Below are 18,061 nucleotides of genomic sequence, written 5' to 3'. Positions count from 1 at the left end.
ATCAAGATACGATAGGAAAATGGTATGGAAACAAACAAGAAAGCTTATCTGCGAGACATTGGTATCATCGTATGCAAGATGTTACTCGAGACTTTTTTTTATTTTGTTTTTTATGGCCCGCACGGTTTGTGCATTGTGGTCCAAGGTAAAAACAGGGAAAAGGGGAAGAATATAATTATCAAATGGAATGTATAGAAGGTTGAATAGCACGATAATGGCGACCTTTTAGACTATCTTGGGCCCAGGATTCAGTCCACGAATTCCTGAGATAAATCCCGGAAAGAGCCATCAATGCGAATAATTTCTAAAAATATCCACATCTCCACTCTCCACCGCCTCATTGGCTATTAGATCGGCTTTCTCATTTCCAGATATTCCACAGTGACCAGGAACCCACGCAAACGATACGGACTAGTTTTGTTTTAAACATTTCAATAGCAATTAGCAGGCAGTTTTGTTTTTTGAACAATATTGTAATTAGAGTGCAGTACACCAACACCTACACAGCCTTCTTTGGAACGCTTAGATGCATCTGTAAATATTCGATGCCATCGTGGCCACTTGGTGTCAACAATATAGTTAAATGTTAACTTTTGGTTTAAATTTCACAAGACCCGTGCTAGTATGTATATCAGGAGAGATTAGGGAATCGTAACTATATTTGAACAACGGATTAGAACGGATTCGCTTGGTGAGTAGGAGCCTCAAGAGAAGTAAATCTTCTGTATCTTTCAACCAAACACGGTGGGCGTTTGTTTTTCCAATAACTAAAATTATATTGGGGATTATAGATGCTAGGCAATTCAGTTCAGATGTTAGAATATGGTTACTGAATTGGACACATCGAAATAGGAATATATCAGACAGGAATTGCCGTCGTAAGTTTAATGGAGGCTCTACACATTCGGCTCTCATACAGTTGATTGGACTTGACTTCATAGCTTCTAGGACTATTCTCCTGCCTGTTTTCTTGATTTTATTGCAGCTGGACATTCATGATCCCACCAGGGAGGCGAAGGAATTTGCGATCGGAACTTAGTTTTGGTGCAAAAGATTCATTCCTTCTTCAGAATAAGTACTAGTTTTGTGCTCTACTCTTTGGTTGAATAATTCCCAATCAGCGTTATTCAATCTGTATTTGAAACGAGGAGAACGAGTGGTTTTGATAGGTTTTTGTGAAGGAAAAGTAATTACAAGTGGAAAGTGGTCACTACCATACGAAGATGTAAGAGGGTGCCAGTCCAAAGCTAAAATCTTGCACCTTCACTTGGACCAGTAACACGAGTTGGCAGCCCAGTGTTTAAAATGCAGGTACAATGAGAATCTATAATATATAATAATTGATCTCCATAATAGTTGGAAGAAGTGCTTCCCCAGGATTGATGTTGGCAATTAAAATCACCTAGGACCAAGAATGGTCAAGAATGGAATGGGTAGCATGGAGAACAGTTGATTGAGATAAGAAAAAATATTTACATTGGGACGAGAAAAATAAATAGACACTATACAAATTTTATTTACAATAGCAGCAATGACTGACAAGTAATCACCGAATGAGGGGAGTGGAAATAAGGAATAAGGGAGATCATTTTTGATGACTAAGGCAACACCGCCATAGCCGTCAGGTCTGTCCTGTCGGAGAATAATGTAACCTGGAATTGGAAATATCAGTTCCAGGTGTACTCATGTTTCAGATAGAGTTGAGACAAATAATGGTTCAAATTTATTATGCAAATGGATTAAATCATTTTTATTGCAGATAGCGCTTCTGCAATTCCACTGGATTATATTTTGTTCGCGTTCGTGACGCATAAGAAGATTTTAATTGAGCTAAGGAAGCAATAGTTGGGCGGCATTGTTCGGTTACATTGTTGTCAGAGTTACAAATGGTTTTTATTTCAGTCAAAAGTTGGATTACATGAGAGATTGAGAACATAGTTTCATTATTGTTAAGGTTACTGTTTATTAAAGCGACCCCGTTAGAAGGAGCTGGAGCATCGTAGTCCTTTATCAAATTAAAGTGTTCTGTTTTGTTAAACCCCATTCGATTTGGTTTGGGGGATGTTGGTTTAGCAAATATTGTTTTCTTATAAGATCTGCTATACGACGGAATCGAGGGAGAGGAAGACACACACGACACAGACAGGTCGCACACGAGAATTAGGAGTATTCTGCATGTTTGAAAACTTAACTATATCAGCAAAAGATTTTGAAACAGGATCATGCACTTTATTTGCATCTGCGTAAGATACACATCTTTGAGCCATATATAATTTAATTTTAGTCTGCCGTTCGTATTCTGGACACTTCCTGTTTATAGCAAAGTGTAGACCAGAACACAGACAGCAAGACGCGGCATCATCTTGTATATTGCATGTGTATTTCTATAATTCCTCTGCTGCCTATAGGCAGAGATATATTGTCTAATATTTCTTCAGGCGACGATTCCGCGGGAACACCTCGCATCAGGCCCATTCGGGTCTCATTAAATGAGGGAATAAAAGCTTTGTAGTTATTTCTTGTCAGGCAAGGGTTATTAATGAATTCGTTTGCACATTTGTGGTCTGAGAATGATAGGGAAATTTGATTTCTGCCTACCATTGAAAAAAAAACTTTTAAATGGAAGCAACCATTCAAAAGATTTTTTTTGGAGAAAATACCCAAATTGGACGGGGTGCAGGGAAGGGATGCTCGTATCTCAAGAAACTTTTTGCGCATGAACTACAAACGGCCCTATATCATAGGCCTCATAAAACGTTCGGCCTGTAGGATTTTTTGGAGAATGAGAACCGTCTGATGCAGGTGTTGGGTATTAACAGTTATAGAATCTGCAGAGTCTACATTGTTTCGAAAATTATCTAGAGTTCTTAATATCAGTATATATTGAGGGAATTTCAATTTCCGGTATTTGGCACGAACAATCAGAGTCATTTTGCTTGTTCCGACGCTTCGGATCGAATCTTCGTTTCTTTTTGTTGCAGTGTTTGCAAACTTTTCCTAGACGTATTCTTTTTCGGTCACTCCGTTGATCTACGGACGATCGATTTTTTCGCCTGACTCCAGGCCTTGAGGAAAAAGTATATAAACTTACCAGATACTGTAGAGTATATACACAAATTAATAAACAAAACAATTAAATTAAAGTACTACATATATATATATGTAGATCAGTTTGTATACATATATATATATATGTATACAAACTGATCTTTTAAACTAGTTTAATTAAATTTAAAAATTTCACTAGAAAAAACACTCCCGCCACGACCAACGTTTCCCGCGCTTTTTTCAAAAACAGGTTGTCAATACTGTAACTACTGCTACTTGACACTTGCTAGTGCTGTCAGCTGTGAAGAAACAATTTACCTCTAGGCTATACTAGATCTGTGGATATCAATAAAAAATCAAGTAATTTAAAATCAGGGGATATTGACCCTGAGCATACTGCACATGCAAAACATAATCAAATCTCGTTCAGCAACATTGTTTCACTTCGACTACCTGGTTAGCGGCTTTAAGGGACGTGAATTAATTAAGAATGAAAAACGTATTTAAATTTCTCTTTGTGTTTCTCTGTATCATTATCACCGAAACTGCGATAACTAATAAATCAAAAAATGTTTTAATACTCCTAGGTAAGGTTCATAATTATCAAGTTAGTAGAAGAGAAAAGAAGAAACTTAAAAAGCTATTGTTTTAAAATTACCTTATTGTTTAGAAATCCATTGTATATGCTATAAAACTTGAAATTTGTCGAAGTAATCTCCCGGTGTAATTCCCACAGCGGATGATGGAGGATTTGAACTTGGAGCATATGGAAACAAAATCTGCCAAACGCCAAACATAGATGCTCTTGCACGCCAAAGTGTCCTATTCAACAATGCCTTCACATCTGTGAGCAGCTGCTCTCCTAGGTTGTAAATGGTTCATTGTTTCTTTTGCTAGTTTTTATCTTTTCAAAAATTCCTTATAGACCTACTGCATGTTTTATAAAAACAGTAATTTTATCATTGTTTAATGATTATAATCAGGATAAATTTACAGTCGTGCAGCACTACTAACGGGTCGGCCGAGCCACCAGAATGGCATGTACGGGTTGCATCATGGAGTGCATCACTTCAACTCATTTGAAAATGTTACAAGTTTGCCTAATCTGCTCCGCAAGCATGGAATATTTACTGGTATGGCATATAAATATAACACTGTTGAGAGTATGCACTCTCAACAATGTTTTATTTTTAACTCTTCAGTAATGTTCAGGTATAATTGGCAAAAAGCATGTGGGCCCTAGCAGCGTTTACAAGTTTGATTATGAGCAGACAGAAGAAAACAATCATATCAATCAAGTGGGAAGAAATATTACTCATATAAAGATGTTATCAAAAGAATTCCTGCATCGAGCAAATGAGATGAACAAGTGAGTTTTTCTGAAGCTAATATGATTTTGATTTTAATTTTAATTATTACAACTTATACATATTTATAATGTAGGCCATTTTTCCTGTATGTGGCGTTCCACGACCCGCATCGCTGCGGGCACAGTGAAATCGAGTTTGGCGCGTTCTGTGAGCGATGGGGTTCGGGCGAGGTCGGCGCCGGTCTCATCCCTGACTGGAAGCCCTGGTACTACCAGTGGGACGAAGTGGCTCTGCCTTATCACGTACAGGACACAGAAGCGGCCAGAAGAGATATTGCAGCGCAATATACTACCATGTCAAGGCTCGATCAAGGTAGAGATTCACATTACAATAGATATCATATTATCACACATACGTGACGTGTTCTATGACCGGGCGCAGGCGTTGCCTTGGTGCTCCAGGCATTGGAGGCTTCGGGCCACCAGGAGGACACTCTGGTGCTGTATTCCTCCGACAACGGCATTCCGTTCCCCTCCGGCCGCACAAACCTGTACGACTCGGGCTTACGGGAACCGCTGCTCATCTCTTCACCGGAGCCGAACGCCAGAAGGAACGAAGTCTCTCACGCGATGGTCAGCTCGTTGGACGTCTTTCCCACCGTTCTGGACTGGTTCGGCATCCCTGCCGACGGGCCGTCCGGCGACGACATCCGGTCCGACGACGCGCCGAAGTCTCTGCTGCCGATTTTGGAATAGGGTTCGTAGTCGTCTCGCTACCCGGCCCTCGGCTCGTATCCAGTTGTGAAATGACGAGTGTCTATTCGCCGACAGAGCCCGCCAGGCGCGACGACGAGGCGGCCTTCGCTTCGCAGACGCACCACGAGATCACGATGTACTACCCGATGCGGGCGGTGCGCACGCGCTCGCACAAGTTGATCCACAACCTCAACTTCGCGATGCCGTTCCCCATCGATCAGGACCTGTACGCGTCAGCGACCTTTCAAGATATCTTGAACCGCACCCGCGCCCGCCAGCCGCTTCCTTGGTACAAGACGCTGAAGCGCCACTACTACCGGCCGCAGTGGGAACTCTACGACGTGCGCGCCGACCCCGCCGAGCTGCGAGACCTGCACGGCAAGCCCACGTTGGCCGCCCTCGAAGCCACGCTGCGGGAGCGTCTTCGCGCCTGGCAGAGGCGCACGGGCGACCCTTGGCTGTGCGCGCCCGACGCCGTGCTCGTGCGCACGCCCGACTCGCCCGGCGACGTCTGCTCCGCCCTCGACAACGGGCTCGCTGCCTACTTGCACTGATCTTGAGTAAAATATACAATATTACTAACGTTTACTTATATTCATGCGATTCACTGAGGTGACACTACATACCTCTTTGTCGAACCGTTACGACTTAGAGGCCTCTGAGAAATCGCCGTGCGAGTCCCCGTCAGTACAGGTGTCCATAGGCCGCAGTTAGTACTTTATTCAGAGGCCTGCTCGTTCGCCTCTCGTCGCACGAGTTCCTTGTTTTTACTTGCCATCGTGGCATTTCATTTTTCACTTATTTTTTTTAGTCTAAATAATAAAAACTATATGTTGGATAATGGTTTATTATATTTACAGAACTAGCATTTACGACATTTACACTCAAAAAATAATTCAAGAATTTTTAAATACATTGTTACATGTCACACGAGTCAAAACAAATAAAATAAATAAATACTCAGCGGAAGTCAGAACTAAGTAGCGGTCCCGAGTCCCCACCTAAATAAATTAATTCGAAAATAAATATTCAGTCTTTTGGCACATAATTCATGTTTTAAAAATAAATTATTATATTTGCCTGCTGCCGCTTAACAGATTGAAACGAGCCAAATCAATTCCTTTGCCATACGCTATACGGTAATACTTGACAGATTGGGGCGGCGGAGGACTCCTCTTATATCATATAAATATTGTGCTCTATGACTCGAGGCAGCGTTCGTAAGAAACGACTGACTTTGCACCACGAAAATAGCTGTATCTTTATAAATTTGCTTTCTAATGGTAGAAATATATTAAAATCGATTCTGTGCACCCAGAGGTTACCCCCTACAACCTCGCTGACTTTATAATATCCAATTGATAATAAATAGGAGTCCGAAAACACAATATCGTCGAAGGGGTCTCTCATGTTCTGCCGAAATACGCGAAATAAACGCGGCCAAAGCTGGTTTAAAATAAAATGAATAGTGTTTTGGTTAAACCTTGCGAACAGGTAGTAAATGTAAATTTAGGCATGTATGTAAGGCAAGGGCGTAGAGCGGGCAAGAAGAACTGGCAAGAAGCTTTCCGCCACTCTATTTAATCGCTAAGTTTTGAGTCATACAAATTGTTTGTACTGGAACTAATTGATCCCAAGGATTAGGAAACTTAAACTTATTCCGTACCGACTACCTTGAGAAAACAAATTTCCTGAACGGCCCACTTCTGCAGCACAAATATGGATTGAACATCTACAGCAGGACCCCGCCGTAGAATACCGTAGGACATAACGCTGTGAAAGCAGCTATACACAATTTTAGCCGTGTCCTTATGAGTAAAGCGATGTTAACAATTAGAGGGATTTTCAAATATATCTACACTGCGGTTGCATTTATTCACTTTTCTGATACTACGACCGATCTCGTTTATCCTACGACATCTCGTCATGTTACGCTTCAGGTAAATCTAAAAAATGGCACGTGATGTCGCGAGATCGGGATTACATTTCCTATCCTCTACCTTATTTGACAAGAACGTCAACCTACAATAACATTAATCAATATTCATAAACATGTTATGCATTTTGCTATGTTTATCACTACTACGACAGAATCCTTACTTGATTCTCTCTACACAAGAATAGTTAAGAAGGCATCTAAAAATGAGTGTACCCTTCCTCTGGCAAGGGCAAATTGTAAGTACTATAAGAGTTGACAGCTCTCTGCACTTCTTTAGCAACATTTGTATCCATCTTATAGAGAGCTGCAATTATTGGCCTCATCCTATTTACCTGCAAACATAATGGTCACCGTCAACAGACCGTTTACACATGTCAATTTGGCCCAGGAGTAGTCATCAAAGCTCTGCTGAGGAAGAGAAGGCTAGTCTTGCTCTTCTAATAAAAGGAACAGTGAAACTGTGACTTTTGATGCCAGCTCTCTTCACTTCAATTGTTAATAAGAAAGAAGTATTCAATATACACATACAATGAAGTACAATCACTTTCTTAACTTAGTGTGACCAATCTTTACACTTTTTTAATTAAGTATAAAGAACTATGTATATACTCCATGTCTACTATGGCTTTCAGTGTGTTTTAAAGGTTTTGTCATTATATTAGCATGTGACATAGAACTTCTCATCTTATAATTTAAACTTGGAAAATTAAACTCTCTTTACCATGTGCTGAACATCCCTGATCCTCTTTATTTCATATATGAGACTTTTAATCAGGAAACCAATGTACACAATAATAAGTATTATTAAAAGACCCACTTTTAATTTGTCTAGCCAAACAAATTTTGCATTTCCCTGTAATTAAAATAAATAATAAATGTGACAGAATTGTTATATTTGTAAATCCAGTAATAAAATAATGGTATCCATGCAGCAGGTCAATAATACCAAAAACATTACAAATGGAACAACAATGAGAATTTTGTATTTAATGAAGATTCTGCATGGCAACAATCTAATTATACAATATGAAAACACCTTACTGTGTTAAACATGTTTTTGTCTGTCTTTTGTGTGATCAGACTATGGTACAGTAATGGAATGTAAATAGACTAAAGTGTGTGGTAAATAATTATACTATTGTACTGACTAGATGTGTAGAAGTTGATTTTGATTTTTCCTTTATGTGTAAAATAAATGTTAACTCTGCCCCACAAAATAAAAAGAGGTCATGAGTACTATCACCTTTTTTGCCTCATATCTCATAGGTTTAAACCTAAATATATATTTGTAACGCTAATGGTCTCCAATATTATGTACTCCTCGTTAACGAGCACAAAGCATCTAAGCGATAGTAAAAAAATAAATAAAACTTACAAGTTGTAACTGAAACAAATCATTTATATCAGCTGAATCTAAGTTCTGGTTTCCTGTCTTATTTACTTCTAATGTGTTAGGATTCTTTTCAATAATAATTTCCTCGGGTGGGTTTTTTGAACCATCCGTTATTTCGTCGATATTCAAAACATGCCTTAATTCCTTCCTAAGAGGACCTTTCTTAGTAAAATCCAATTTCATTTTAACGAGAGGTATTTCAATTTAACACAACCTCCTCCTAAATTCCTTTGCAAGAATTAGTAAATCACATATCAAACAGCTCCAATAATATATGAAAATTGAAAATATTTATATTTTTTTTTTTCTTTTGCCAGGGGCTTGAGACAAAAGCGCTTTTTGACAGGCGTGATTCACCAACGCCAAACGAATTTGTATGAAAATGAACATGTGACAAAGGGTAATGTGATACAAATTCGAAAAAGTGAGTGTGTTACAAGGCTCGTAACATGTTTTATTTCATAATATTAGGTCCTTACCTATATTATGAAATTGATGTATAGATTTTTAATTACATTAAATTTAATTACTTTAAAATTACATACACAAAACATTAATTAAGTGAGATCCAGCGGTGAATCCCAAAAAAACAAAATCTATTTAAATTACTACAATAATTGAGACTTAACTAAACATGATTATTTAAACGGCCCGATGTGGGGTGCACGACAAATTTGTATATTATATACTTATTACTAGTTGAGAATTTGACCGGTCCGATGTGAGGTATCCGATCAAAGCTATTGGTATATTTGTTGTCGGCTTCCTTTTATAATAGTGTTGCGTCAGAGGGGTACAGGTATTGATTATGTGGGGCAAAAGTAGTGCAATGGATATGTAACACACTGTATACGTGCTAATAATAATAATTAAAAAAATCTGCGTTTACTGCACAAGACGTTATGCGACAGAATTGCCATCTAAAGTTATATTATGTAACTGCTAAACGAATACATCAACCAATAGCGTGTATTTTTCTCGATCTCTCTTGAGTAAGAGAGATCGAGTTCTCTCTCTTGCTTCTTCTTACTCTCGCTCGATGGCTATTTGCTTCATGCTACCTTCGCCTTTTCGCACTCTCTCACTCTCAAGCGATCTCGATCGCTCTCTCCCTTTTCTTCGACAAAAACGCTGCACATCTTGACGCTAATATTATTATTATTGCATTTCATTCGTAAAAAAATTACCCTCATGCACCTAAAGAAGCTTTACATAAAAAAGTCCTTCGACGAAAAAGAATCAATACCTGAAGGTATAGAAATACTTACATGAAAAATCAAACTGAAAGGTTAATAATATGTTCACACATCTCACAATCACCTGTCTGATCCCAAACTTGGCAAATCCTGTGTTATGTATGTTACCTACAATATTTGAATAGATGCACGGTTATTAGACAATATATATATATATAAATTGAGTATCTCACAAAGTAGTCACTTATAACTTCTAAGAGATATTTAAAGACCGTTTGACATAACTTACGTACCTACGTTAGACATATCTACAATATTTATAATGGATGAGGATTTAATTTTTTTATATATATTTGGATTGAATGTATTTGTCAGCAGTTTTCATAACTGATGAATCCCCCAATAGCGTGATTCCAGCTATTACACAGGATATTACACGAACGAATTCGGTGGAGCTGTATGTATTTGAATTTCGATGAATACTTTTTTTTAATTTACCCAGGTTATTTGTTTCCTAATCCAAAACGAATAACATTTCATTCATACATGTCAGTACGTCTTAGTTGTTTATGTTGTGATCTGAGTTTTTTTTATTAATTTTTAAAATATTATGGTCTTCTGATCGAGAAAATTTCTTAATAGATTACCAGCTAAGAAAAAGCATTATAAGCAGACGTTTCGGGAAGAATGGTTGCTAAATAAATAATACAGTGATTGGCTACGAAAAGATAGTTAGGACTTATCGAAGGCGATGTGCAATGCCTGCAACACATAATTCTGAGAAATATGTGTAAAAACTTGATTATTAGAGCTTGTGTTGGCATCCGTAAACGTTACCCTTTTAATGACAAAATTATGTCAGAAATTGATCTTGAGAGAGTAATTTCTAATGACGGGGAAGTGTCAGTTTCGTCGTTATTGCCATTACTTCCCAGAATTTTCCCAACTTCAATTCAATATCAATTGATGATGAGTGGTAAATGTTGCCAAAAAGATTTGGATTTGAATTCCAGAAAGGAATACCTATTTTAGGTTTATGTTGGCCATTTTGTCTCAACCACATTTGAATGCTGAGTGCTAAAGAGTTTACAGCAGTGTTAACGATATCAAAACGAAAAAACGGAATAAACTTATTACATTGAAACTGGCATAAAGTCAAAACTATAGCCATAATATTTAAAAAAAACAATAAGTTTTTTTTCAAGTCCATCGTCCATCGAGGTTTTTATCGCTCTAGGTTATAAAACGACACGAAAAAAACTGTTATTGAATATATATAATATTTGAATCTCCCTCGCTGATTGAATAACAATATTGATACGTATAAAAATATTGAAACAATTATACTGTCTGATTTTGATTAAAATGTCTCATATTTTAACTCTGACTTTTAACATACTATAAAATAAATACGGTAATTCTACCGTATCTCAAATATAAATTACAACATAATTTCGGAAATGGCAATAGTTTTAACTACTACTATTTTTAGTAGCTTCTTGATTTTAGTTTTTACCATCCGCTAGGTTTCAGAGTTAGCAACACTGACGCATGCGTTTATAATTAATAATTATACAATAATATAAAAAAAACAACTAAATATTTAAATAAAGTAGTGTTTTGAAATGACTTCAAGTTATGTAAAGTACGCACAATTAATAAAAGGAACAAGCAGCTATGCTCGGCGAATGAAAACGTTATCAGATAGAATATTTGGAGAAGTCGCAACACCGACAAATCCAAGCTCCATGAAGGTTGTTAAAATATTTTCTTCTCGACCTCTTCATACTAATGAAGAAATAGTACATTATTACCCTCGTCATATAGAAACACATGCCCTAATGTTGAAGCTGCGAGAGTATGGTTTGTTCAGAGATGAACATCAGGACTTTGTTGAAGAAATGAAACGCCTGAGGGCACTACGAGGGAAGGTAAAAGTATGGAAACGCCACATGAACACGGAGAAGGAGTAGTTGGAAATAAAGACAACATGAATACTTTTCTGTCAGATTGTGAAAATTTATAATATTAATGTTTCATGTAATATAGAAATCTTAGCTTTTAGAAGTGAGTTTTAAAGATCACCCTTAAAATCAACATTTATTAAATCCTAGCTCATTATCAAACTAGAGCACTTTCTTTCCATATGTTGTGTGTTGTACAGTTTACTAAAGGTCTTAAAGGTTGAGGGATTACTAAAAATTATTTCTAATAAGAAACTTGTATATTGAGTATGTGTGCATAGGGCACACATGCTGCTATGAATGGATTTAGTAAATGAATTGTTCAAATCACTACCAAAACAAATAAACAAAATTGGTAAGATGCTTTATTTAGAACTTATGTTTTCTTTTATTAAATTAAATAAACAAACCCTTGGCACAAATTACTTAGCATAAACATACAATTTGTAAAATCTATAAGATATGATTATTTAATCAGTCTTTTCATCACAAAAAAAAGCCACCAATAATGTTAAGTAATACACAGTAAACCTAACTTAAATATCCAATGAATAATGTATGATTGTTTTCATTTCTCTTGAACATTGACACACAGCTGATACTGCTTATGTGAAAATTGAGATGTAAAAAGAATAGCAATTTCAGGTGAAGACTATGGTGCATACATGTTTAGTATAGCTGTATACTATTGAATTACTTTAGATTACTTATGAACATAAAGCTATCCAGGCAAAGCCAGGTGTTAGGTGTTTGTTATAGTTACAAGGTGTCATAAAAACTTAATCAGATGGCAATCTCCAATTAATGAACCTTAGACTGAAATCAAAGTCATCGTTTAATTTTAAATCTCTATTGTCTAAAGAATGTGCCAGAGTCCCAATCTTTAAAGGAGTCAGATATACAACACATATTTAAAATTTCTTTATTATTTGATTAATATTTATATGTAAGGTAACCCGTAAATCCTCAACATCCGATACCATGCTTCGAATCTGAAAAGAGAAGAACTAGAAATTTCTTTGGAGACTGCCAATATGACACCTCCATTTGATTTGATATTAATAGAATTCGAATGATCTCTACAACAAACATTATATCTATAGTCAAATAATTCCATGTTTAAAGTACCAGATTCCTGTTAGAGCGACAATGTTATAATTAGATGTTGATAAATTCTAATATAACCTTGTAAAAATTAAGTCAAAATAAAAGAGTTGTCTCTCTCTCTCTGCCAATAGTTAAAGCTAAAAATACAATAAGTTAACAGAACTGTTACCAGTCTAATATACTTTGTTAACCCTAGAAATATAAAAGAAAGATAATCATGCGTAAAATTGACACATGTATGTGAATTAGTTGTAGGTCTAAATTTATTAGTTTGTTTTAATGAATTGTATGTTATAGTATATATACACATATATTAGAATAATTAATACTGCAGATAATTTTGTATAATCCTTTATTTGTATTTAAAAAAAAAACCAAAACAACTACTTCTATAAACCAATAATATAGTATAACACATACTCTTTCTATTTTTTATTCTAATAAACAGTAAGTTTTTCTTATAATTTAGAAACATAGAGTTAGATAAAAGTAAGTTACAAACAGCTTTGGCACATATCGACCTTATCCTCACGACGTACCCATCACTTTTTTTCATAATTTTTGCAGGACGTATTTGCCTTTCTCCTTTTTTTAGAAGGGCAAAAAGAACAATAAATCCTTTTTTTTGCTATTGGCTCATTGTTATGGTCTTCGGATGTATCAGGCACTTCTACTGGCAACATATCAGAGATATTGTCTCGCAAATATCTCTTCAAAGTAGGAGCTTCTAGACGTCTACGCATAAACAAAGAAGACAGTCCTAAGCTAAGATTTTTCATAAATGTTTTGCGACTCAGAGGCTTTTATCCTTTACAATTAAGGCTAAACTTTTCAATATGGACCGTCGATTTAAATGCCCATATTTTTGTCCATGCCCCCTTGAGAGCGTCCAAATCTGCCTGACGCATTCGACGACGACGAAAAAGCCGAGTGCTTAGCCGTCAACCTAGTGGAGCAGTGCACCCCGTATCTCGACCATAGCGACCCGGCGCACGTCGAACACGTGAACCGCGAGGTCGAACGCATAGTAGCACTGCCCCTCCATTCCGAGCCGTTCCCTCCTACGTCGATCGCCGAGGTCTGCCTCGTAAATCACCAGGTCTCGACGCCATCTGGAACAAGGTCCTGCGGTGCCTCCCGCCCCATCTGATATGCTTACTAGTGGCCATATTCAATTGCCTTCTTGAAAACTGCACCTTCCCGGCGCAGTGGAACGAGGCCATTATCATTGGTATTCACAAACCAGGCAAGCCCCGTAACAACCCCACCAGTTACCGCCTTATCAGCCTTCTCAATAAGCTTAGCAAGCTCTACGAGAAGGTACTTAAAAAGCGCCTCCTAGACTTTGCCCTAGAAAAGGGGCTGATTCCCGATGAGCAGTTTGGCTTCAGGCCGGCCCACTCGTGCGTTCATCAAGTCCATAAAATTACGGAGCACATCCTTTCCGGGATAAATAGCTCCCTGAAACCGAGAGCCACGGGTGCGCTCTTCTTCGACATAGCAAAAGCTTTCGACAAGGTCTGGCACAACGGCTTGGTTTACAAGCTCTACCACCTTAAAGTGCCATAAAGACGCGTGCGTATCGTACACGACTTCTTGTCCGACCGCTCAATGCGCTATCGCGTAGAAGGAACGCTATCGTCTCCTCGACCCATCATGGCCGGAGTCCCTCAAGGCTCGGTCCTCTCGCCCCTTCTTTTCACGCTGTATACCGGCCAAATCCCTAGCGCTCCCAATGTGGAGCTAGCCCTCTATGCCGATGACACCGCTCTCTCACAAAGATAGAGGTGTCATCGTGGACAGACTCCACACCGCTACCACGTCGTTGGACGAATGGTTTCGGAAATGGGGCTTCCAAATAAATCCCGAGAAAAGCGTAGCAGTTCTCTTTGCCAGGGGTAACCCCGGTGCTCACGCTAGGGAAAAATTTCACCTCAAGAAAGAGGTAACCCTATACGGGCAAGCCATCCCTTGGCAAAAGTCCGTCAAATATCTAGGAGTCACACTCGATAGCGGCGTGTCATTCCGTAAGCATATAGCCGCCGTTCGCAAGAAGGCCTCTTTTGTCCTCTCTCGCCTCCATTTCCTCCTAATTAAAGGAGTCACATGTCCTCAGACACAAGGTGACCTCGTACAGCCTGCATGCGATTCATGAGAATCGCGACCTGTGCACCCTTCTACGTGAGAAACGTCGATCTCCACCACGACCTGGAGCTCCCTACCATAGCCCAATGGATGAAGATGGCGTCCACACGCCACTTTGACAAGACAATGCATATGTTTTCACGTCATTACATCTGTCAAACAAATCGCGTTAAAAAAAGGATTAAATTTTTTAATTATTAATTTAATATCCCTATCTGAGCAAAATTATTTGAATACATACTAATAGGAAAATATATCAATGAGGCACACAATTTTTAAATATTTGTCACTTTTAGGTTACCACTATCCTTTTAGATTATTTTCCAATCAGATTTGAACCCTTTTCCTAATAACTAAGTTCGCCTCTTAGTTTGAAGACCTCTAGCAGACATCCCAGTTGGGGTTTTTTAGTGGGTCACAGAAGAGTGGCCAAAGTTCGTGGAAGCGAAGATACTTTGGTCACCCGAGCTGAACCTCACACATCGGCCTATCATCAGGGTGATGGCAGAAACATCACCCTCATGAGAATTTTTTGCACCGACTATAAAATTGGTAGGAACAAAAAACTGCCACATTTCAAATCTTTTTGACAGAACGAAGTCTGTGGAATCCGATAGTATATTAATATTTTTTTTTAATAACTGTTTCTGGGTTATTATTCTAAAACTTTAAAGTTCCAAAATTAGTAAATAATCGGTAAATATAAAAAAAAAGATTTTTCATGCTAAAAATATACGATTTATTAAAAAACCGAATGCACATCTCATATGCAGAATGTCACATCTCTAATAACCAATAAAAAAGTAGAAGATGTACGGTTTGTTTACGAATTTGAATACATTACACAAAATTTTAAATCATTTTTTTTAATACTTAGACGCAATTCTGGCAGAAAAAATCACTTGGAGGTGTTCCAATCAAGGTACAGAGTAGTTAAATAACCAGTATCATATATTTTGGCCCACGGTTTCTAAATCGTTACCTTTCTAACCTGATAACTTTAACCATGAATATCTCCATAACCCCATGGCTCCGCAGGTTGGGGGTGGCACAGGTGGGTAGCACAACACTTAAGCGACTTCAAAAAAAGAGATTTATCATTTGCCTGTATTTCTTTTTTGTGTGCATTTTACTGGATATCTCTATCAATCAGCAATAACAATTAATTTAATAGTTTCTGTATTGACATTGGTTCTTCTTTCTTAATTTCAGGTTGTTCTGAACATAATATTATAATACTTTCAAACATATACCAGGACAAAGCTACCACCAGCTGCATCATTGAAGATGTCAATATTAAGTCATCCATATCAGGTAATAACAATATAGCTTTTTGAATGAGTAGTAAGAGACAACTGACTTCTACTTTCCTTGTAGACAAGTTCTTATGTAGAGATCTTAAACAAGCATGTCCCCTCGATGAGTGCCTGGAAACAGGTGGCTGGTAGAGTCTGGATAAGGAAGGCAGAGGGCAGATTGTTAAAATTCAAACAAAATTGAAAATCTAACTATATATTGGAGGATAGGATTTGTATAAGGAATACAAATCCTCGATTTTGTCCATTTTGTGTAGGTAAAAACATGCCAAGGTGCAACTGCCCCTTTCGCTACATGTTTGTTTGGCTATAGAGGTCATTGAGGTATTGACAGCAATACTTTAATTAAATACCTGTTTTACAAAAGTATCATATCCTCTGACGGTTTTGTATAAGAAGTGGAGCACTGTAAGGGTTATATTGCACAAACACACACATAACACTTTATTTTTATTAAAATAATTAATGAGATATCTGACATCATTTCAGTTGCCTGTGGCTCAGCATCTACTTCTGCAGTAACCACTCAACAGAATATTAAGCACAACATGAAAATATCCTCAAAAAGGCATTCAGAATATGCTGCTATAATGCTGGACCATGGTTAATGCAAGAAAAGATCTTCAAAAGGTTGGTTATATCATATTTTAGTCTTTATAGTGAGTTGGAACAGTTGAGTTCGATTAAGGAATAATGCGTTAAGTTAATCATAGAGTATGCTGGCTATAAGCCTTCCAGCTAGTTGTGACTTCGAGTTGCGAAAGGAAGACTTGCACACAGAGACATGCCTTGGGAGAGTGCCAGTGAAGAGCTTTTTTCGCAGGCTGTAGCAACCCCCTTGTAGGAGGGCCATCATGTATATTGTATGGGAGCCCCATTAAATATTTATTTAAGGGGGCTCCCATATCATAGACATTATTTTTTTGCTGTTTTTATAGATACAGAATCCTTATTGCGCGAGTTTGACTTGCAATTGGCTGATTTTATTTAATAATATTTTTTGTTACAGCTTCGGAAAGAACGGCGTCCTCCAAATTGACAGTAAATAGGTATAGCGTTTACCAAAAACAAATTACACTAGTAATAAAAAAACACTACTTTTGAAAAAGTAGTTAGAGTAGTATGACATCACAAGCCAAATTGTTTACTGTCATGCAGATGCAAACGGCGAAAAAACAAAAGGCTCGTCGTTTTTGTTTGAAAGAAAAAGTATTGTCCTTGTCTTTGTGTGTTATGCCCAAGTGTTATGCCTTGATGGCAAAATATTTTACATTACCATCAGCAAAATGTTTAAAAAGATTAATTTCTGAAATAAAAGTAAAGCCAGGCATCAATAAAGTCATTATGAAAAATTGAAAAAAGTTAAGCGAAGATAAACTGTGCACGTTAATCTTTGACGAGATGTCACTTACGCCGCAAGTGCATTACAATGCAGCAACCGACAAATTAAAAGGATTCACAACTCACGACAAACAAGTATTTGCAAGCTATGCATTGGTTTTCATGGTGAAGGGCATTAAAAAAGGTACGAACAACCTGTCGCTTTTTATTTCACCAGTAACCTGAACAAAAATGAATTGAAAGTAATAATACAGGAAGTTATCAAAATGTGCAAGCAACTGGCTTGACTGTTTTATGTCAGTACATATGTGTGACCAGAGCACATTAAATGTGAGTGTCATTAATGAGCTCATGGCCGATACAAGAGTAAATTATCTTAGAAAAGGAAAGGAGACCAAAGGTAACTTCTTTGAAGTGAACAAACGAAAAATTATTCCCATTCATGATGTTCCACATTTATTAAAAGGGCTGAGGAATAACTTTCTTACCAAAGATTTGGTTTATATTGACCCCGAAGACCAAAAACAGAAACTCATTAAATGGGAAT

At 37.5% G+C, this 18,061-nt stretch overlaps 2 protein-coding genes and 2 long non-coding RNA genes across 4 annotated transcripts; 3 read left to right on the top strand and 1 right to left on the bottom strand.

Annotated features, from left to right (window-relative positions):
* Positions 1–3,405: 3,405 nt before the first annotated feature.
* LOC123712038 (N-sulphoglucosamine sulphohydrolase) lies at positions 3,406–5,695 on the top strand. Its single transcript, XM_045664954.1, is given in 7 exon segments — positions 3,406–3,635; positions 3,785–3,914; positions 4,045–4,181; positions 4,261–4,417; positions 4,492–4,730; positions 4,800–5,114; positions 5,189–5,695. Coding segments are annotated over 7 exon segments (1,554 nt in total). The 5' UTR covers positions 3,406–3,538; the 3' UTR covers positions 5,668–5,695.
* A 1,222-nt stretch (positions 5,696–6,917) lies between these two features.
* Positions 6,918–8,771, bottom strand: LOC123712039. Its single transcript, XR_006754037.1, has 3 exons — positions 8,428–8,771; positions 7,774–7,905; positions 6,918–7,384 (listed from the first exon to the last, which is right to left on the bottom strand). It is a non-coding gene; the product is annotated as an uncharacterized LOC123712039 (long non-coding RNA).
* Positions 8,772–11,162: 2,391 nt separating this feature from the next.
* LOC123712506 (28S ribosomal protein S33, mitochondrial) lies at positions 11,163–11,703 on the top strand. The gene has a single exon (XM_045665622.1). The coding sequence runs from the start codon at positions 11,267–11,269 to the stop codon at positions 11,612–11,614; it is 348 nt and encodes a 115-aa protein (XP_045521578.1). The 5' UTR covers positions 11,163–11,266; the 3' UTR covers positions 11,615–11,703.
* A 3,867-nt stretch (positions 11,704–15,570) lies between these two features.
* LOC123712507 lies at positions 15,571–17,982 on the top strand. Its single transcript, XR_006754103.1, has 4 exons — positions 15,571–15,779; positions 16,070–16,171; positions 16,663–16,803; positions 17,183–17,982. It is a non-coding gene; the product is annotated as an uncharacterized LOC123712507 (long non-coding RNA).
* Positions 17,983–18,061: the final 79 nt, after the last annotated feature.

The sequence above is a fragment of the Pieris brassicae genome, chromosome 7 (assembly GCF_905147105.1).
Source record: "Pieris brassicae chromosome 7, ilPieBrab1.1, whole genome shotgun sequence".
Taxonomy (NCBI): domain Eukaryota; kingdom Metazoa; phylum Arthropoda; class Insecta; order Lepidoptera; family Pieridae; genus Pieris; species Pieris brassicae.
The sequence above is the reverse complement of the archived record's forward strand: the minus strand, read 5'-3'. Positions and strand labels throughout refer to the sequence as shown.

Bases quoted from the DNA above. Each gene is read 5' to 3' on its own strand.
- LOC123712506 (XM_045665622.1), top strand. From the start codon at position 11,267: ATGACTTCAAGTTATGTAAAGTACGCACAATTAATAAAAGGAACAAGC.